This window comes from Nesoenas mayeri (genome assembly GCF_963082525.1).
Source record: "Nesoenas mayeri genome assembly, chromosome: 6".
Classification (NCBI taxonomy): Eukaryota; Metazoa; Chordata; class Aves; order Columbiformes; family Columbidae; genus Nesoenas; species Nesoenas mayeri.
Genome location: NC_137545.1, coordinates 23,234,163 through 23,256,199, shown reverse-complemented (window position 1 = coordinate 23,256,199; position 22,037 = coordinate 23,234,163). Strand labels below are relative to the sequence as shown.

The following is a 22,037-nucleotide window of genomic DNA, read 5'->3' as shown; positions in this document are numbered from 1 at the left end:
TCAATACAGAATCTGACATGCAGAAGAATACATGAACAGATGATACTGTAAAAAAATTACTGGCATTCATTTGTGGTGATCTGTAGAAGTCATCTGAATGTGTAGTCACCGTTTCAAAGTAAATAGGCCAATTAAAGCCCATGTTGAGTAAAACCTTTCTGTTATATCGTTGTACATATGTGCATGCGTTTTCTGTTTATTGATGTGCCCATGACAGGTACGATGAAATGTGCATTAATTCCCTGGTGTTCAGAGATAAAGAAAAGTAGATACCATTTTTTAGGAGTACAGCAACACTAGAGATCCATCATTGAAAAGATGAGTGAAAGAAAATGTTCTCCCATTTATATTGCCATAGAACTCTCAGAGCAGAGGCTGAAACTGGCAAATCATCAGGATGTTGGTGTTAACAGCACTTCTACTGGAAGGGAACCCAGGGAGTCACTGGTGATGAAAACTGATCAGGAGGCATCTGGGTTTTGTCTCATTTGAAAGTCTTCTAGCATCAATGCTTTGCATTTGCATCTTTTCAGTCTTTACTGACTTGATAGGTTTTTCTTTCCAATTGAGCCATGCCAGTTTTGCCTGTTTTGGGAGATCACTTAAGGTGATACTGCCTAAGAGCAAGCCTGCAGACTAGAAAGTCAGGACTACTGATTTAGAGATAGTTGTCTTGCTGTATTTCAGGCATAAGTTCTTCAAGACAGAGAGTCATGCAGTTGCATGTCAATAAAGTACCAAGAATGTTTAGGCACCCTCTGAATTATAATACAAAAACATGGTAGAGGTTTGTCTTTTGTTTCTCATTCTCTCTCTGAGTTACTATATAGCCTCTGTTACACCACACTCAGTATTTCTCTGTTCCTCCACTTATGAAATGGCTATTAATAGCTTTACTTGATACATTATACCTATGAAAAATAAATAGCAGTTTGTCTGAGGCAAGAACTTTGTTTTTCACTTTTTCTCTAAAGCAGTACTATACCTTTGGTCACTATAAACCTGTTAACAAAGAGAAACGTGCATAATGCCTGAATCTCTAGCCGTTTTTTCTTCCATTCTTTCTGCCCTAGAGTCTGAGAAGACTCTAAGTAAAGATACATTACATATTATGGTTATTGTCGATTCTCACTTAACAGTAAACGTTTGCTCTGTTTGTGTAGATTATATTCTTCGTAGAATCTTTTGTTTGGAAAAGACCGGTAAGATCATTGAGTCCAATTGTTAAATAGTGTTTGAATGTGATTACAAGATTACAAGAGAGGGCTGCTTGCTTTCCAAATATGCCCTTTGTTTTCTTGAACCCATTGGTGTGGTCAGTTGCTTTTTTGATTCATAGTACAAGAGATTCCAACATCTAGGCTGACTGCCAGCCTGCTGAAGGAAGAAGTCAGACCGCATTTAGTCTGTATCCTAGCACTCCTAAATGTTAAATGACTCTTTACACTGTCTACATTGGCTAAATGTGCTGCAAAAAGTGGACATGTTCCCTGGAGTTTGTTTATAAGCATCAAATATTATCACTGGTTTTTTTTGTCCTTCAGTTTTGTTCCATAAAAAATCCCCAATATAAAATATTTTCGTGGCCTGTCAGTAGAAATAATGGAAAACAGGAGGATTTTTAATGTTTAACTGAAAGTTTGGAAAGTATTGACTATCATCAAAGTGAATGAAATGAAAATGGACTGGGTTTTTTCTCTCTTTGAAGGTACAACAATCAAGAGATTTTCTAGTTATGAACAATCTTAAAATAATGGGTTTCTCTATCCAGCATAGCATGCAGGAGAAAATCTAAAAAAGCAAAGTCACAACAGCATGTGAGATGGAGAAATTCAAATGTAGCAGCAGATCTGTCAACTGCCTTTTGGCTGTGGTGGAGGAGCAGAACTTCAAGGAGGAAAATATATGATTAAAAGCTAAGAATTGGAAATGGGGAAGAAGAGTCTTCATCAAATGCATTCTAAAAATTCTGCCCTTGGTAATATTCTTATAAGCTGTCTTTCAAAATTTTAGATACTGTGGGTCTATGTGTGGCATTTTACTGTTCTTTAGGGGGACTTAATGTGGAGCAGCTATATGAAATACAGTAGGTAAGTCTATAATAATTTTAAGATAACAAAAATATTTAATAATCACCCGTTGCCATCTACATTTATTTTGTTAGCCCTTTCTTCAAATGTCACAGTAGCTGACATTGAGCAAAACCATGGTCTTCTATATTTCCTTAAGTGATTAATTAATTCCTGGCCTGAAAATTCTACAGTTGATTTGATGTTTGAGAGTTAATGTTGATCAAGTATCAAATGGTTTTAGTTATATGGTTCAAAGTGGCAGTTTCCCAGTTATCAGCAGCTTCGAAGAGGCCAACTCCAAACGTGACTCGTTCTTCTCTTGGATGTTTTCCTACAGTCTGGGTAGCTCATGTTCCTATCTGTAAATAGGTTTCTTCACAGGAATCAACCAGAGGAGTTCTTTTACCAACGTCCTATTTCAGTTTTTAAAAGAGTGAAAGAACTTCAGCATTTGCGTAGATAAGGTTTTAAGCAAGTTTACCGTAGACAGTAGAGAGTTCAGGGTTTACTGTTTTGGGTCGCGCTGGGTCAGTGTGCTACTGCTGGTCGCCATTCAGAAGTTTGTTTCTGTAATGGGGAACAGACAGTTATGAAACCTTGCGTTTTGAAAAATAAAATGCAAATCTGTACATCAGGAAGAATCAAACTTGAAGAAGCCTTGGGGGGGGGGGGCGGAAATACTAAATAAAAGCTAAGAGTCTACTAGTTCGAGAAGGGCAGGCATATTCAGGCTACCTTGTCAAATATTAGGATGAGACTAAGGTGGCTTGGCAGCTTCCCCCTTCTTATTAGCCAGCTGAATTTACAGCAGCAGTCCATCCAAGGAAGTAATTCTTACAACCAGATATCTAGCTTCTCTGCCAGCTCTCATTTAGTTTTGAAAGCAATTAACTGCAAGGAACTTGATTGCATCCAGCCAGTAATTTCCTTTGGACTCTGAGATAATATGAGAAACAGAGCTAGAAATAGTCTTCTGATGCTAAACACAATGTAATTTAATACAATTCTTCTAGCCTTCATCTATATGAATATTATGCAACTGGTTAAAACCTTTTTTTTTTTCTTTTTTAAATCGCAAAGCTACTGTAGTCCCCAAAAGTGATCCTTGGTCTTATTATACTGTATGTGTTTTTACTGGAGGTTGTGCAGATTTCTGTTATAGCTGCAGTGTTTATATTGTAATTAAGGCTTTGTCAGTGTTTCTATTATGACCTTGTTCCAACAAATTAGTCCAGGCTGAAACTGGAGGTACAGGAGCAAAATTCACTCTTTGCAATGCACAGGGAATAGGCTGTTTCTCTGTGTGGCAGTAGGACACTCTCCACTCTTTTTTCTTTCTCATTGTGTTGAGTATTTTTCTTGTAAATGTCAATTTAGGTTCAATTCATTTTGAAATTGACAATAATGTAAAGAATAACAAGTAAAGAAACAGTTTTTCTATGTGAGCCCTAGAAAAAAACCCAGTCAAATGTAAATGCTTAACTGCACAAAGAGGCCAAGGTAAAGGCACTCAAAAATGTTTGGGCTGGAGGGGAGAGAGGAAGCTTCCCAATGGACATAAAAATGTTTGGTCTATGCTGCTTTCTTCCTCAGACTGAACCTGCCAGCAAGATGACTTTTCTATCTAGAGGTCTATGTTGTCCATCTAGCTTGTCCTTCCTCATCATCAGCTGGATAGCGAGCTGATAGGAGCTTACAGTTATGTACAATGTGCTTCTATTACTATGGCTGGTGTCCAGTACAAAAAGCGGTGATTTTCTTTCAAACTATGTTTTCCCCACAAGTAGAACAAATGAATGCTTCCCATTCTCTTCATGAAACTGTTCTCCTAAGGGAGAAATGCTCCTCGCCTTTTGCTCCTCCTCCAAAATCAAAGAAACCTCTGTCCCTTCCAGCTAATCCTGCCTAATAAAAAGACAAAGGGAAGGTGCTTGGGAGGACAGAGCCTTTTTCAGCAGGCAGTGCTGGTCACTAGAGTTCTGGAATAAATCTAATGCTGCTTTTCAGATTTGATAAGGTTGGGTACCTTGAGTGACTGGTCCTTTACACCACTTCTCTTGTCAGTGAAGAGACTCCAGGGGATGATTCAGAACATTGCTGAAACCTTAAGGCAAATAATCTAACACACCTGGGTTTCCTTTTGCTTAGAATTTGTACATTTTATATGCTATCAGAAAGGAAGGGTAATGGAAAAAATGACTGATATTTACTTTTAATGGAAAAAATACACCAAGAATTATTTCCCCCATTAAGAGTGTTTCCTTCTGCGTTTTAACAATTTTTTTAAAGCAGATTGAATTTCTGATTTAAAATTGTGGAAATAATTAAAGGTTATTGTCTGTATTCTTCCTTCCCACTCTGTCAACATACCTGCAGGACATAGGGTCAGTAGAAAACTGATGAGGCCAGCAGGAGATTTGAAGCTAATGTGATGTTATGCTCCTAATATCCTCTTCCTAATCATGTACTTAAGAAAATGAGTTAAGCACAAGAAAACTTATGCACAAAGGTATATATGTTTTACTTATATTTGACTAAGACCAATTTCCTTAGTTATTTATTTTGACAGTGTTAAAAAAATCTCACACTTTCCAATAAAAAGATTGATTAATTGATCACTTAAGGAGAACAAACAGCAGGAGTTTAATACACAATCAGATAACAGATTAGTTTACAAAGCCATTCTGCAATTAGAGATGCTTAGGTTTAAATGTGCCCTCTTCCCCCTCCTCCCGGCACCTCTGGTAGATACATTCATACTTGCAGCTTGTTGCAGTTTAATATTGTGGTTATGATGGTTTGATCTAGGAAGAAAAAGCTTCACAGATGAGTTAAGTTAGCTATAATGTTTAGCTATCACTTTTTTAGTTACATCTTGATGAAGTAAAGCAATTGTGAACGTATTTACGTCGTTTGTAGACTGAGGGGTGCTCCCATCTCGAAATGATTTACATTATTTAAAATGGCATTTTTCTTTGCTGTGAAGTAAGAGATTGAATTCTGGTTTGAAATAGAAAAAACAATTAGAAAAAACATTGGCTCACTTACATGCATTCCTGCTCTTTTGAGAATCTGGCTTGTCAGCAAAGTGTAATGTTATTGAATGTAGTGACTGCTTAAAAAAAACCAAAAAGAACTCACAAGCCACCACTTACTCAAAGATCTGAAAATGAAAAATGTAATTGAATGGAACTTTGAACAAATGCCTATGATCCCCATTCTGTCCACTGGAAGTAATATCCACTGTAAGAATTCTTCTTTCATAGCTTCTTATTTGTGTTGTCCTTCTTTCATTTCTTCATATGTACAATATCAAGAAAACTATCATTTCTGGGAATGTAGGATGTAAAATGTAAGTGGGACTGTTGGCAAAACCTGCTCATTCCTGCAATTTCGTTTCCTAGCTGACAAAAAAGTTTGCACAGTTTTATTTAGATACAATTCAAAGAAACAATTACAGAATAGTTTCCAGAACTCATCAAGTAGCCAAAAGTAAATAAGGAAAATGAATAAAAATAGACATTAAAAAAATAGGATCTTTAAATGTGATTTGCGATTATCAGTGAAGCTATATTCATAGCTAACACTTTTCCTCCTTCCGCTTTGTTAGAGACTTTCCTTGCAATAGTTCTTCTGATGATATAATAGCTCTTAGATGTGAAAACATTCTTGTTACCGAGTGAAAGGTGACTAGATTCAAGTGAGAGGTGTGTATAAAAGGGGACAAAAGCAAAATCCTCAATGCTTATTTTTAAAACAGGATTCCATGGGTATATGATTAAAGAAAAATAGACCTTCTACATCTTCATATTAACCTCTAACATTATAGATGAACAATGTTTCCTACCAAGTCACAATACCATTCTGTTCCTGCTTGATGTAATATTGAGCGTTTCGGGTTGTGTGATCATGTGATTTCTACTTTGTACATGGCAACCAATGCAGAAACAATCTGTCAGGGACTGTCATTGAGGATCAATGCTAAATGTTACTCAGCAGGATGCAGACTGTATCTCGGTGGGTGTCCTCCTACTATGCTTTGATTATGTTTGTTGTAAAGAAAAGCCTAGTTGTGCTTACAGCATTCATATTTCACCCCCTCTGTGGAAGACATACTACAGCCTCTTGATTTTTCCTTATTTTAACAAGATGTGTTGTTTAAAAACATATACACAGCATTTTCAGAGATTCCTTCAGTGTAATCTCATTATAAAGGGGTTATGTGACAGTTTGTCTCTGCTGCTTACTGTGAGGCTTAAATCTCTGAGGACAATCTAACTGAATATCTATACAAGTTAGAGTCCAATGGCAGCTGTGCTTCAAAAATGCTGTTTTGGGGCAGATCTAGGGTCATCTGAGGAGGCGCTTTGGCATACACCAAGGTAACAGAAGGATTTTATACTATTTATTGCTCCTTGTAATTTCATTAGATGACAATACTATAGGTTGGGTACATGGGGGGGAAGATTTAATTAAACAGAGTGGTAGTTTATTAACTTAGATCAAGAAATGAAAAGAAAAGAGGGGGAATTTTTGAACACTTTACTGTGTGAGTAGGGAGTAGTAAACCTTCAAATCAGCCTTCATCTCTGAGCGCTGATAGAAAGATAGGGTTATATATTGTGAAAGGGAAGTGCTTACAGAACAGTGAGCTGACCTATTGCTTTTATAAAATGATATTTCAAGTAAAAATATGTATATCAGAGAGCATGTCTGTGTTTTCCACATGACAAAAACACTCACCGGTGACTTCTCATTGACTTCTAATGTTTGCTGTCTTCAATACAGTTTATAATACCGGTGCTCTACTAACAAACTTCTAGGCATGAACGAATACATACTAGAAGACCTTACCATGTGGATGCAGCTGACAAGTACTCTCTAGATGACGATCTGGTAAACCTAGAAGTTCTAGATGAGGTACTGTACTGTCTGAGTAGCAGTTTCTGCTAAATTGTGCCTCACATTTTGCCTGTTTCTGCTTTTTAGGCTTCTTTTAACAGAATGAGAGGAGTTCCTTCTTGCAAAGGAATTGTCACATGACTGATCTGCTGTCATCACTTTGTTAATATCCTATATAGTGACATAAAAGCAGTAGCAGTGAATCCTGTTACATGGAAGAATGTAATTATGAGTGATGCTAGTTTAAATTATTTTGTGAATTTCCAAAAATGTGAAATTTAGTCATGAAGATCTGGATTCAAGTGAATTTTCCTGAAATTGATGAATTTATATAGAGTAATACAGTATCTCCAACTCCTGTATAAAAAGTCATATAGTAATATGAGTTGCATATTTCACTATATCACCTATTTGCAGAGTATCTGTAGAATTTTGGTTTGATGATCCTTAAATTGCTTGTCAGTGAAAAAAAAGACAACACTAAATTGTGCTAGTGTCTTGTTTAAAACAGTCTCTTATTACTACTTCAAATTTAGTCCTTGAAAAATTATTATCTTTGTTTCATGGTCAAATAAAAAATTAAATGTAAATGTAGTATGAAGTGCAGCAATAGTGTGCACAGCCATTTTCTCTTCAGAAGGTTTGCTTCTCAGGCTGGTATAACAAAATATGTACTAATCTGGGAATAAGAGTTGCAATTTAACTTACTTTTATGGCATTAGCAAGAATTCTGAAAATATTTGTTTGGTTTCGTGGTATTGGCATTTGAAAAATAATTACTAACCCTTACAATAAGTATTTCTTAGTCAGTGTTCTCAGTATACTTATAAAAATCTTCCTAACTGGTACAATACTGTTTAACTATCAAACTTTTTGTAATCTTCTCAGGATACAATTATTCATCAGCTTCAGAAACGCTATGCTGACTTACAAATTTATACTTATGTTGGAGACATTTTAATAGCCTTAAACCCCTTCCAGAATCTCAGCATTTATTCTCCCCAGGTAAGAGAGATTCCAAGCTGTGGACAGTTCTCACTTTACATTTTATATTAACACCACTGGCTAAAATACCTAAGTGATGTTGGAAGCTAGAAGCACAGGCTAAATAAACCCCAGCCATTTCTTCTTCCAGAAAAGTGTAGCTACAAATATGGTCCCATTTGACTTCATTCCTATCTGCTTGATAGCACAAAGTCCACAGGTGGAATGAAGTTTGCCCCAGCCACAGCTGTGCCTCGTCTGGCATTTAGGGCTTTTCTTCTGAGAAACAGAAGACGGTCATATGAACCTCCTTATGCTGAGGCCGTTGCTTCTTGACGAATTGCCCTGATTATTGGGTTATTACACACCCTGTGCCATCAGTTGCTGCTTAAAAGGAACAACTGTTTCAAATGCTGTAAAGATAGAGGCAGCTTAATTCCTTACAAATATGAAGGGAGGGAAAGCCATAAATCTTAGTCTCCATAGGTGCCTAGATCAGGGTTACAGGTAGAGGGGCCAGATTTCAGATTAACTGTTATCTTTGAAGTTTCTTTTGTATAGGTCGGGCATTTCCTTGGTTGAATACTTGTATTTAAATTTCTATTCCTTTTGGTACAGTTTTCTTCACTGTCTTGTATGGGAAACATCAGAGGGCATTTTAGGTGTTGTAATTTGTATTCTGGAAGTTGGGCAGTGGAAAGAATTACCACTCTTCTTCCAGGTGATTCAGAGGAAATTTGGTGGTAAATCAGGCAACTGTCTTCTCTTGAACAAGCAGAAGACAGTCACTACCCTCTTTTTGGTTCTTAATTATGTAGCTAAGTTGCATATTTTGACTATTGTGCATTCTTTTTTTAAATCTAGTTTTCCAAGCTTTACCATGGTGTGAAGCGTTCATCAAATCCCCCCCACATATTTGCCTCTGCAGATGCTGCCTACCAAAGTATGGTTACGTTCAGCAAAGATCAGGTAAGAATCTGTTCATTTTGGTTTAGATTTCATATTAATTGTACTGCCACTATTCTATGTTGCTATGGCTAATATTCTCTTATTTTGTATTTTGGGAATTTTTTTCTTTAAGCCTTTTATTCCTACACTGGGAAAAGTGGAGCAGAAATCTATAATAGTTTTCTGAATTCTGAAGAGGACACAGTGGCATAAAGTGGTCAAATAAGATAGTAGGGTTACGCAGCCAATATAGTTTCCTGGACACCCATAAAGTCCTGGTAGTTCACACCAGCTGTATAGTGTTGCTGCATGTTCTGATTCCAGCCTGTCTTGCACTAACTATTGTAATAATTTACACCTGTGTAAAATAGGATGGTCTCCATCCCATAGTAGATTAACAGAGTTTGAACCACTTTTCCATTACATAAAGACACTGTCAAGCAATGGATAATCAATTCCTTTAAACACAAATCACAAAACATAGGAACTATTAACTAATTTAGTAAAATATATTAAGGATAGCTCTAATATAAATGTAATAAGGACACAAATCAAATTATGTAGCAATCATTTTAATGAGAAGGAAATGCCATATTGTAGAAGCTACATTTCTTTTTATTACATTCTTAAAATGGTAACTTTGTACTCTTTCTAATTTGATGTGCTGTAGGTACATGAATATTGAGGGCTAATAATTATTTTTATTTTTAAAATCCTCCTGATTTTACCCTGCACATCACACAATAATTCATATAAAGTGCTTTTTTAAAATCAGAAAAACAGAATAAAATAATAAAAACCTGCAATCAGAAAATACCAAGCAAAGATGACAAATAAAAGGGCCATTGAAGATAAAAAAGGAAGTTCTGTTGAGTATGTAGAAGTACACTGGCCTGAGAGATGGGGAGTACTTCTGTAATGGCTTATACGCTCTTTGATGGTACTCACGTAGAATAAGTTATGTGAGAACTTGTTATATGGGGAAGAAAATTGGTTTTGACATCAGCCTGTCAGGCTACCTTTGTACATCTTTAGTATTATGTGTTTCATAGCCTTTTAAAGAAGTAATTTGCATTTAGATCTAAATCAGTTTCTTGATTTCTGTTTGCAAAGGGTTACAGGAGCATGTTTCTCTCCATTACCTGGCTAACGTTATATTGGTTCTTCAGGTAAAGGTGCATTAGCTAAACACTGCAGCCAGATCAAAAATGTATTGATTCTGATTGCTTTATCCATTGAGCCTTCCCTTGTATAATATTTTAGGACCTTGTATCTTCTCCAAGCCAAAAATGTTGTATGTTCACAATATTATGCAAATAATATTCAAGTGTTTGCGTAAAAATACGTGACTCTATGGTTTAATTATATGTCATTTGACACTGTACCTTCAGTAGACTAACACTTGTACTGGTGATCCACAGAACACATGAAAAAATAGGAAAACAATAAATGCTGTTAGAATTTTTACTTGCTGTGACCCGAAGCGTTCATACTTCCATGTTCAGCTGTGAACTGGCCGTCAAGGTGTACTGGTCTTCTGCTTCCATCTCGTCCACGAAACATAGGAGCAGAGATGAGGACACCAAGTGATTTAGACCTTTCTAGCTAACCCTCGAGTCTGAAGCCATTTGGAGAGGCTATAAAATACCATGTGTTAAGTACTGCTGACTCAGAAAGAAGATGGATATGTTCTCCCGGAATCATCCAATGAACAGATGCATATTATTCTCGAATGTTTAGATACCAGTTTGCTGTTCTAGCTTGAATATCAGCATCACCTACAGAATAGCCTCTCTACACAGCAGCAACTATGAAAGATTATTTTTAAAGCCAGGAGCAGACTTTTGGTCAGCTGTACCTTGTGTTTCATGTTAATTCATATGAAGCCAGTGCAATGAGCTCTCAAATGCACTGTTATGTCACTTCAGCTGAGCTGTGGCAATTTTCTGAGTTATAAGCATTTGAAACAAGCCATATATGTGCATAGCATGTGTTCACCTTTAGACGTGGTCACTTGTTAGTATCTCTTAGCCCTTAGTCACTGCCTCACACATATGCACATTGCTGTGAGGCATTGTGAAATGCATTTTAGTAATCTAGGGAAAAATTATTACACAGAGCCTTTGCTGATCTTTACTTTCAGAAGTTGCAGGAGTTACATCTTAAAGTATTTTGTCGTCTTGGTACTAAACATTAAATAACAGATAGGAGCAGTAATAGCTGCAATTGGCTATGTGGAGAGCTGTGCCATTAACTGTTTTGTTTTGTTTGTTCAGTGCATTATCATCAGTGGAGAAAGTGGTGCTGGAAAGACAGAAAGTGCCCATCTGATTGTCCAACACTTGACCTTCTTAGGAAAGGTATTTCTCAGCCAATCATGTAAAACTATGAACAAATCCTCCTGACTCTGCTCCCAGTTTCCACTTTATTTAATCTTTAATACTTAATGCTGTTCATGTGAATTGTCCCAGTTGAGTTAGGGATGGAGTAATTATGCATGTGAGCGTATTGAAGTAAGACACTAGAGTATGACCACACCAAACAATTAAATATTTTTTTAAAGAGAAGGTGCTAGATCCCACTCCCTGTAGTTTATTTACAGTGTTTATCACATATACTGTTCATTTATACAATGAGGAATGACAGATCTTTCTGTGGCTCTAATCCTAGAAGGTCTTACACATTTACATGTTATGAGTAATGTTATTATACAAAATGATGGGAAAATCAGATGTAAGGTTAACCTTAAGTAGACACATTTAGTTTTTAATTGTTTTGATACTCTAACTAATTGTATGACACCTCAGAGGCAGAACAATTGCAGAGAAAGAAGAATGTATTTTGTCCTGCCTGTGAGAGACTTCGTCATCAGTTTGTTGGCTCTGTTGTTGTATAAGTAAAAAAGTTAATGCAGCATCTAAGTCTATACAAGCATGAGAAAGGGATGCTATGCTTCTAAAGCAAGAATTGGATTTTGGGTAAGCAATACATTTTTTAATGATCCTTCTGATCTGTATCTGTTCTGTCAAGGCCAATAACCGGGCTTTGCGTGAGAAAATTCTTCAGGTAAATCCTCTGGTTGAAGCATTTGGAAATGCCTGCACTGCCATCAATGACAACTCAAGTCGCTTTGGAAAATATCTGGAAATGATGTTTACACCCACAGGAGCTGTAATGGGGGCAAAGATTTCCGAATATCTACTTGAAAAATCAAGGGTCATAAAACAAGCTGTGTAGGTATATTAATTGTTTGTCCTTTGACATTTATATAATGTTAGTGGTCTATTTAATTCTCCAAAATTCTTTATTTTAAGTGTTTTTGTGTCTTCTGCTAAAGCAGTGATCCTTTGTACAGTGCTATGACAACAAGAATAGTCAGTTAGGTTATTTTGGAATAGAAGCCTGAGCTGCTTCATTCTTGGGATCAATATTATGGTTTTCTGTGTTCCATTGTTGCTGATCCTACACCATTAAAACAAGTGGGAGATTTGCTACCTACTTGCTTGAGCTCATGATAAGAATTTCTACTTTTATATTGTACAAGATGCCACATGAATAAACATGTGTGTGTTAAAAGGATACTTTTTTTTTTTCCAGGGGAGAGAAAAATTTCCACATATTTTATTACATTTATGCTGGCCTTTATCATCAGAAGAAACTTTCTGAATATAGACTTCCTGATAAAAAGCCTCCTAGGTAACTATCACTCACTTGTTTTAACTGCTCGTTGTAATTAGCTATTGATCAGCTCTTGCTTTCAGTATGATGCCTTCAAATCTCTCTTAATCCTTCTCCATCCCTTAAGGATCTTTTTTAATCCTCCCAAGGAAAGAAGGAGATGGACAATAAGGCATTACTTTATTTGTATTTGTTTGAAAACTTGAACTATTTAAAGACGAAGAGTAAGAATCAACCTTCTTGTTTTACTTCCAAATCAAGACAATCAACTTATTATTTCCTACTGTAATACTTCAGTAAGAACCTGGAATATGCTTTGGAATTGTTTTTTAGTTGATGTTTGTACTTTGCATGCATCTGATCTGTATTGAGTGAGGGGCTGTGTGTGAAATATTGGTAATGTTATAATAGATTTTAGCACAGAATAAGGAAAAGTTAGTGCAACAGAAACAAAAACTTTTTATGAATTGTCACCAAAGTATATAATTAGAAGATATTGAAATAAATGTTCTTTCCAGTTACTGAGGAACTTGCATTGAAGTCACTGGAGGTTGTACTGACATATCTGCTAGTGTGGTGCTTTCTTTTTCCCACTCTATTTAGATATATTGATAATGAAACTGGAAGAGTAATGCATGATATTGTTACTAAAGATTCCTATGGAAGACAATTTGAAGCTATTCAGCATTGCTTTAGAATTATAGGATTCACTGACGAGGTAAGAGATCCAGCTGCTAAACCATTATTGGTCCTCTTTATAAAAATCACCTCCAGTGCTGCCTGTGCACAGGCTGCCATTTGGTTTTGTGGACACACACCTGTGCCACAGAATCTCTCTTACGACAGCAGTGAACTGTGAAAGCAAATCCACACACTCAGAAGCCAAGACCAACCTGAGGTTTCAGTTGATGCTCAGGCAAGTCTGTTCAGAATTCTGTATCACACTGTTTTCTGTGTCAATGGGAGCTTACTTCAATTTGTAGAAATTGGCCTCAGAGCAAGTTACAATTTTTAATAGCCACTCCAGTGCCCACCTTTTTGTTTCATAGCCTAAATATTATCTATATATCTAATTGAATTCCTTAAAATTGCTTCTTGTTATCTTTTACAGGAAGTGTACTCAGTGTACAGAATTCTGACTGGAATCTTAAATACTGGAAATATTGAGTTTGCTGCCATTTCTTCACAACACCAAACAGATAAAAGTGAGATTCCCAATCCTGAAGCCCTAGATAATGGTAAATACATTTAAACGTTGTCAGTTCTCCAAATGCAATTTGACTGGATTTGTGAGAATCTCTAGTGTGTGGTAACAGTCAGGCAATGCTGGTGGTTTTCACTGCATAATCACAGTCCTGTATCTTTTTTCCACTGTCTTTTAGCTGCGGCACTACTAAGTATTGGGTCAGAAGAACTTCAAGAAGCCCTAACCTCCCACTGCGTTGTAACACGAGGGGAGACTATTATCCGAACAAACACTGTGGACAAAGCAGCTGACGTGCGAGATGCCATGTCTAAAGCACTTTATGGCCGGCTCTTCAGCTGGATCGTAAATCGTATTAATACGCTGCTTCAGCCAGATAAAAATATATGGCAAGTTACACATCACTGAATCATGTGTATTTACTGTACATATGTCTTTGATGGGTTTATCCATTTGTATATTTTTGAATTTGCAGAAAGGGTGCTGTGTTTATTTTGGCTAAGGCTTCAAAATGGCTTTCATGCTGTGATACTGAATTCTGTTTCCAGGACATTAACCCCAACATTTTCAAAGAGCTGAGTGGAATTTAGATACTGAAGTCAATGGAAATTGAGTAGTTAAAGTGCTGTACAATTCTTAAAAAAGGTGCCTCTTATGCAGTGAACATTAAAATCATACCAAAAGCTGGTAAATAATTGGAGTACACTGAAAAACTGTAGTATGTATGCACAGTCTTTACAGTCCTTCTGCTTTTGTAAGCTAGTAATAAATACAGATCTTGGATTATCATTGTGCTTCTACTTGAGATGTAAGTGATGATTTTTTAATTTTTCATAATTACAGAAGCATTCACATTGTGCATTATTATGATTTCATTGTCAGCTACTGATCTGGCTGCTTTGCTCTTTTCAAGCAGTTGTAGAGATTTTTAGAAAAAGGATAACCCCTTAGGTCAGGGATGTCAAACACATTTTCATCGGGGGCCCATCAGCCTTGCAGTTGCCTTCAAAGGGCCAAATGTAATTTCAGAACCATATAAATGTAGGAGTAGTTACATTTATTCGGTCCTAAAATTACATTCGGCCCTTTGAAGGCACCCACGAGACTGATGGAGCCACCTGGTGAAATGGAGTTTGACATCCCTGCTTAGGCGACATGAAAACACCTCTGACCTGAGATCTCTACTTGACCTTTCACTGTATCATATAGATATGTCCTCATCCACACGTGCCATTTTAGTTGTGACTGTGGAATGAGTAGCCAGCAAATGGGCTCTTAACAGTCCAGCCCGTAGCAGCAGCAGCAGACTTGGTAATTGCCCCTCTGACTAACTGTAGCAAAAACATACTGTAAAACCTTGACACCATTTGTCTGTCTGGAGGAGCAGACAATATTTGGGATCTGTCTATTGAAACTTCTTGTTATAATGTGGCTACTAAGTGTCTGTTACTATGTACCTGTGATTCTCCTGCCATCCTCCTGGAAATCTGCAAGAAGCAAGTTAAAAACAAGAGCATTGATAGTGCTGAACAAATGCACAAGTTGCCTTACATTCAAACACACTTTTTCTCCTCTGTTTTTGCAGCAGATTGAATAAATTATGCAATCTTAGTTACCGTTTTTATTTTAACTTGGTGTTGCCCATGATGAATTTTGTTTGTATTTTCACATGCAGCAATGCTGAAAATGGGATGAATGTTGGGATACTAGACATATTTGGATTTGAGAACTTTGCAAGAAATTCCTTTGAACAGCTGTGCATAAATATTGCTAATGAACAGATCCAGTTTTATTTCAATCAACATATCTTTGCACTTGAGCAGGTAAATTCAACTCAGATGAGGTCTAGTTGAATCAGCCATCCTGAACCATAGATCATATTCAGGAGTACGTTATAAGCTATAAAATGAATATGTAATTTAAATGCACGATAATGACATCTTTCAGTTGAAGTTTTGTGAATAATGTTCTTGCGGCCTATAGAGTATTGCTGTGCATCGTAAAAGTCCTAATGGTGATGTTGCTTTTACTGATTCAGTATTAACATTGTGCTGTGGTGACTTTGTAGATGGAATATCAAAGTGAGGGAATTGATGCTATTACAGTGGAGTACGAGGACAATCGTCCACTTCTAGATATGTTCCTCCAGAAACCCATGGGTCTCCTGTCTCTGCTAGATGAAGAAAGTCGATTTCCTCAGGCAACAAGCCTGACTTTAGTTGGTATGTGTGAACAAAAATTCTGGGAAATAACAAATATATTTTGAGAGAGCAGAATGACATCTTCACTAGCCTAGTTGTTTTGCTGAAGCAGTGCCATTTCATTTGACATTTTAAGTATGTTTTTCATTGTGCTTCATAATTTTTCTCTGCTTTGTGTTTCCTGTTCTTTTTGCATTGCAAAAATTATCTTAGATATCAGGTGTCTTTCCAGTGTTACAAGAAAATAAGCTGTGGCTTGTCCCTATATGTGAGGTACATCGAGCAGCATTTATCCCCATTTACTGAAAGAAAGACTGAGACATAGAAGAATCTTCTGTCTAGGACCACCTTGTGAGCAGCATTAGTGTTGAAAGTAAAATTTAGATCTCCCAGGCTTCTAGGCCCATGTTTATCCAATTAGAAAATAGTGCTTCACTCCAGATTATCTAATCATAAATAGAAAGTGCATGTTATTTCTGGTGTGCCATCTGGCTGAATATTTCCCTTACTTCATGCATATTTTATGTATATTTTAACAAATATTGATGCCAACTTTAGAACATGCAATACATGCCATGTTTAAAAGTGTTGTCTTGCTGTCAGTTACTACATTTTCCCCTGTAATAAGAGACAGAGAGTTCCAGTTCCTTCAGTGGAATGTGCAGCAGAGACCCAAACTGTTAGTCAGAGAGAAATAACAGCTGCCTGTTAAATTGTATGATATATGTACAAGATTTTTCACTTCTGCTGAGTTGAAACTTGAATTTAGTTCACAGATAGAATGAATGCTATGGTTTCATCCCAGTCTTCATTTGTGTACGAAAGCTGTGTGCCTCCCTGTGGGTCCTATAAATCTGTTATTACTGAATATTGAACTTACACTTTCACAGAGGCACTTTCCTTGGTCCAGTGCTGATCAGTCTTACCACTGATCTGTACACAGTACAGCAGGACCCCTCAAGGAGACAGCAAAGTGGGATATTTTGTCCTCTACAGATGTGCCAGACAATCATTAATTCCACAGCCTTTCTCCCCTGTCATTCCCCCCCCTAAAATAAAAAAATTCCAGACTTTGTTCTTTTTGCTTTAAATACAAGCTTGATTAAATGTTAATAGAAAGAAAAAACTTTATAAAAAATATTAATTGATTCTAACTTTGGAAAAACAAAAATTTATAATATTTTCTGACCTAGAAACATGGCAGAGAATTTTATCAATTGATTCTAGCCTTATGTCTATAGTGCTTGTTCAGATAAAGGAATATAATAGTAAGTTTTACAGTATCAGGACTAATTTCATTATGAAATATTAAAGGGGATAAAATACATTTTTCTTAGAAAGTGATGTTTCTTTTTCTGCTGGCTCTTTAGAGGTAGAGCCTCTTTAGAAAAGGTTTTAGATAGAAACGTTGTTTTCTGTAGAAGTCCAAAGTTAAATGAGAGATAGTCCCAGCCTGAACTCATTAGCATATACTTAAAGTATGCACAAAGCTAAATGAATGGGGAAAGGAAAACAGGGAAAATACAAATAATAGGCATTTAAGCAAGTGAGATATATGCACAGCTTTGAAAATTTGAATGTATGCAGTTGAAATAAACCCATGCCGAACCCTACATATACATATAAGCAAGTTTATAGCAAAATATGAGAACTTGTCATACCTTTCATTGGCCTCTCTTATTTTATAGTTTTCCATGCACAAAGCTATCTGCAAACAGTGGGATTGGAAAGTTGTACTGGGCTAGTTTAGAATGAGCTGTTCCCTTCAGAAGCTGCAGCTTGGAAGAAAGCACAGAGACACTGGCACACAGCCCTTTGTGGGCAATCTGATAATAAATGTGTTTATAGTAGTTCTGCCTTCTTGAGCAGCAAACTGTCCCTAATTGGGATAAAGATTTTACTTAGTCACTCTTAAGTCACTTATATCTATGTCTCTTCTCCATGTCTAGATAAATTTGAAGATAACTTACGATGCAAATACTTTTGGAGACCGAAAGGAGTAGAACTGTCATTTGGTATTCAACACTATGCTGGAAAGGTAAGGTCATGTGATTTTTAGTTAGGTCAAATAACAGTGATATCGTCATTATTTGTTTCATCCAAAGCTTCTGCTGTATAGTGGTTTCTTGTTGTTTTGTTTTGTTTTGTTTTCATTTTAAGAGAAAAAACTATAAAGTTTATGGACACTTGAATCCACAATAAAATTTTCATGTGTAGTAGTCAATTTTTAGAACCTATCCTTAGGGCTCTTTCACAAATTGTGTAGACAGTAACCACATTTTATTCTGAGAGAAATCTGGCTCCAGAAACACTGTTACTACAATAATTTCAAAGGAACAACTCTCTGGATCCAGAGCAGGCTACACAACGGTTAACATCGTGTGAATGCCACAGTAGTTCTGTGTGTGACTGTATATAAGTATACAGATAAAATGCAATGTAAACTAGCATCTGTAATAGAACTTAAAATCCTATAGAGAGCCTTGGAAAGCCTGGAGCTAGTGAGCACAGATGTTTTCTTATGCTCTGCAGCACCTAAGTTCTTTTGTTCTCAGTAGTTCATGTATTATTTTATATGGAGAATAACAGTCCAGTTGTTTCACATAACATGAGCTTTGCTTGTGATTTCAAGTCCAAATATTTGTTTATAAAGAAAATCAAGATGAGATAGCCATATTTTATATAGTTATCAATGAAGTCTCATCTCTGGCTCATCATTAGACTCCAGAATTTTATTATATGTTCTAGTAAACTTTGTCCAGCTTTTTGGCTTGTTAAGAATAACTCTAAAATTTCACACAGGTTTTGTAAATTCTTGATACCCAAATGCCAAGTCATAAAAACACTGCTGACCAGTTCTCTGTTGCAGGCAAACAATCAGTTTCTGTGTAAACTAATGGACTCCGGTGGAATTAGACTAGAGAAGAATATTGCAGGTCTAGAAAATCACTGCAATTTAAAAATAAATTGAAAGTTAAGCAAAATGAACTGATTCTTATATGAATACGAATAGCCAGGCATTAATTTGTAATAAAGACAATTCAAATAATAGAAATAGGTGAATGTTTTGTTTTCCTACTATCATTTTCAAAGCAGTGAGAAGCCTATTTAATGTACCCAGATGTGCAACTTACTCCTGCTCCTCCAACAGTCTAGTTATAGATCATAATTTCAGTGCAGACAACAAATAGATGATGAGCACCTGAGAACCATTTCTTATTTTACATGTAAACTGTCATCTTAAGCTTCAACGAGGTATCTCTATTATATTGCATCATGCATACCATATTTTGACATGACAAAGCATAATACAGCATGATTTAAGCCATTTAACCCAATTTGATGTGCAGTGACATGCTGTGAATATGAGTGCTATTTATAGCCAGTTCACATTCTGAGGACACTACTGTAACTGCACACTTCTAAGTACTTTGCAAATAATTCATTGGCTTGTCAGAGCCAAACTTACGGCCTGGTTGGTCATCTTGACGGTTGACATTTTAAAGAACACAGCAGTTTTTGAGTAACCCTTTTTGGCAACTTTTCTGGTGCTGTTTCCCATGCTAGGTATTATATGATGCCTGCGCATTTCTTGAGAAGAACAGAGACACTCTTCCTGCTGACATAGTGGTGGTGTTGCGAACTTCAGAGAACAAACTTCTTCAGCAGCTGTTTTCTAGCCCATTAACAAAAACAGGTATTTTCTGCAGAACTCTGCTAACTTTGCAACCTCTTCAGCTACCTACTACTGGACTACCCCTCTTCAAACTATGATTTTAGAGGTCCCTGAGAGGTGAGGATCCAATCAGGAATCTACTTCTCCTTTCAGCTGTGACAGGCCTAGATGGAGGGGGATATACTTTAAGATGGAGTGGGATTGGTTTGTGCCAAAGTGGGGAACAAAGAATCTTTGTGTCTACTTCTGACATTTGAGTCTGTGCTAAAATTATAAGTCTCAATTATTGTAAATATTATACTTTGGATTTTATTGCTATTTTAAAGACAGAATGCTGATGTAATCATGTGAACTCATCTTCCTCCGGCTCTTTAGAGATATACTTAGTGACAGCAGCACTGAACTTGGGTATTTTGCCCAAGGTGCATAAAAGGTTCAGTAAGAAGATATATCTCATTGCAGTAATTTATAGTTACCATGTTGCTGTATTTCACTTTTCTGTTTTGTCTCTTCCATTCCTTCCTTGTTTCCTATTTACATGAATTGCTGCTTTCCACCTCCCATTATAGAACATTCATCATTCCATGAGGAGCACACAGCGAGTTGAGTGTTGTCTACATTTCTGTTGAGCCAGTACAGGACATCCTGTTAAAAAATTTGTTATGCATACACTCCTCTGCACGGTATTACGAGAATAGCTTAAAACCCTTATGTCATTTTTATTTTTTAAAAGTCTTTGTGATTTTGCTCTATTTTTTCCAGCTGTCTAATATAATTGGCACTCACATCCTGTGTTGAGGCCTCTGTATTCTAAAATCACATTGTTGCCAGGTTTAGTTTTGGCAGCTTGCAAGATAAATGAAAGGTTTGGCTGAGAACAGAAGGTATTCCTGGCTCTGCTCTGTGAAGAAAGATAATGCTGTTCTCTTTAACTTTCTACAAAGAGGCTTTTGTAAACAAAAGAATAGTGACTGTGTAAATGTCCCATCATACTCTGTCCTTGCCTCTTAGTCCTCTTCCTTCCATCCAACATGTGCTTCATTCCTAAAGCAAAATAGAAGAACACAGATTAAGATTCATAATCTTGATGCCGTTTTCTCCAGTTTTTTGTAGATTACTGACTGATGTGAAAGTTAATAATTTACATGGAAGCCATATTGCATCTCTCCAGGTAACCCTGACTTGAAATGAGCCTTCTGCCAGTATCTCTGGTGTTTTGTTTGAAGATGAGTGACAGCACATTCTCACATCTGCTTGCAACTAGCTGTGGAATTTGCAGCGTAGGAGGTTTTTGCCAAGCATCAATCTCCAATATGTGTAACAGTCACTAGGTGGTGCTATCCCAGAGGCAAGACAGAATTTGAGCCTAGTAACATGAGCCTGACAATTGCTGAAAACGTAGTTCTTAAATACCAGTAAGAACAAAAAGTTGCCTTTCCCACCCTGAGACGATCCTCTGTTTGAAGTATATTTATATAACTGTCATGTCTTCCACTGTCAAAAACTGAGCAGCAGCAAGAAAATAAATATTAAAAAGACTAAATTCTTTTACTAATTTAAGAACATGCTAATCCCTGTAATTTATCAAATATACTTATCCCCTCTTAACAAATGCTTCCATTTCACGGTAGCAGACTGTGTAGTTTAAAGGGCCAGAAATTAAGAGCAGGACGTTAAGTATACATTTGTAATAGTAATTTACAGTTAAGAGAGTGCACAATTACTTATATGAGACACCAGAACTTAAATGTTCTGACACTAATTTTGTAGCGCGTACAGCACATTTTGTCATCTTTTAGCGGAAACTTGTCATGTTTGGCACATTTTGGAATCTGTTTGCACTTTCTAGGGACCTTTAACCTCAAAATAGGTTTAATCTACCAGTTTTCCAATTACTTCCATATTTGTCACTTTTTTTTCTATAGATACAGCATCTTGTGATGAGAATTCTGTATATTCTCAAATTAAAGATTAAACTTACTCTGGATACAAGAGAGAAGTAGCGCATTCAGATCTAATGTATTCCTGATTGGCTCCAGTTTTGGTTTATCACTGTTGCAGCTAAAGCATCAGAGAGAAAAAGAATCATGTGATCTAGAAAATACAGTCCCCTTGTAAGAGAAGACGGCTTTAATCAGAAAAATTGAGAGCCTTGGTACATTCACCAGTGGTCTCAGTGAGGAGTCAGACCATTTGACTTACTATATTCAAGAATTTTTGCAGCATCGCCTTTAAGTGGTGGTAGCATCAGACTGCTTGGGCAAAGCACCACTGGGGCTTTCTGAGACCACAGCTCCTTATTCCACTTTTCCTCTCTCTCACCTTATGTTCCCCAGCTGACCAGATCATGTTGGTGGGACAGGGAGGTGTAC

At 36.6% G+C, this 22,037-nt stretch overlaps 1 protein-coding gene across 1 annotated transcript in view; it reads left to right on the top strand.

Moving 5' to 3' along the window:
• MYO3B (myosin IIIB) overlaps positions 1 to 22,037 on the top strand; it is a gene marked incomplete at its 3' end in the record, with an annotated part of 189,804 nt that overhangs the window by 83,369 nt on the left and 84,398 nt on the right. The window contains exons 11-23 of the mRNA XM_080346840.1: positions 6,896 to 6,992; positions 7,863 to 7,979; positions 8,823 to 8,927; positions 11,183 to 11,266; positions 11,937 to 12,139; positions 12,504 to 12,602; positions 13,188 to 13,302; positions 13,696 to 13,822; positions 13,967 to 14,177; positions 15,464 to 15,611; positions 15,857 to 16,010; positions 17,939 to 18,027; positions 19,557 to 19,686. Of these exons, the coding sequence (XP_080202966.1) occupies positions 6,896 to 6,992; positions 7,863 to 7,979; positions 8,823 to 8,927; positions 11,183 to 11,266; positions 11,937 to 12,139; positions 12,504 to 12,602; positions 13,188 to 13,302; positions 13,696 to 13,822; positions 13,967 to 14,177; positions 15,464 to 15,611; positions 15,857 to 16,010; positions 17,939 to 18,027; positions 19,557 to 19,686 (1,679 nt within the window). The remainder of the gene's footprint in view (positions 1 to 6,895; positions 6,993 to 7,862; positions 7,980 to 8,822; positions 8,928 to 11,182; positions 11,267 to 11,936; positions 12,140 to 12,503; positions 12,603 to 13,187; positions 13,303 to 13,695; positions 13,823 to 13,966; positions 14,178 to 15,463; positions 15,612 to 15,856; positions 16,011 to 17,938; positions 18,028 to 19,556; positions 19,687 to 22,037) is intronic.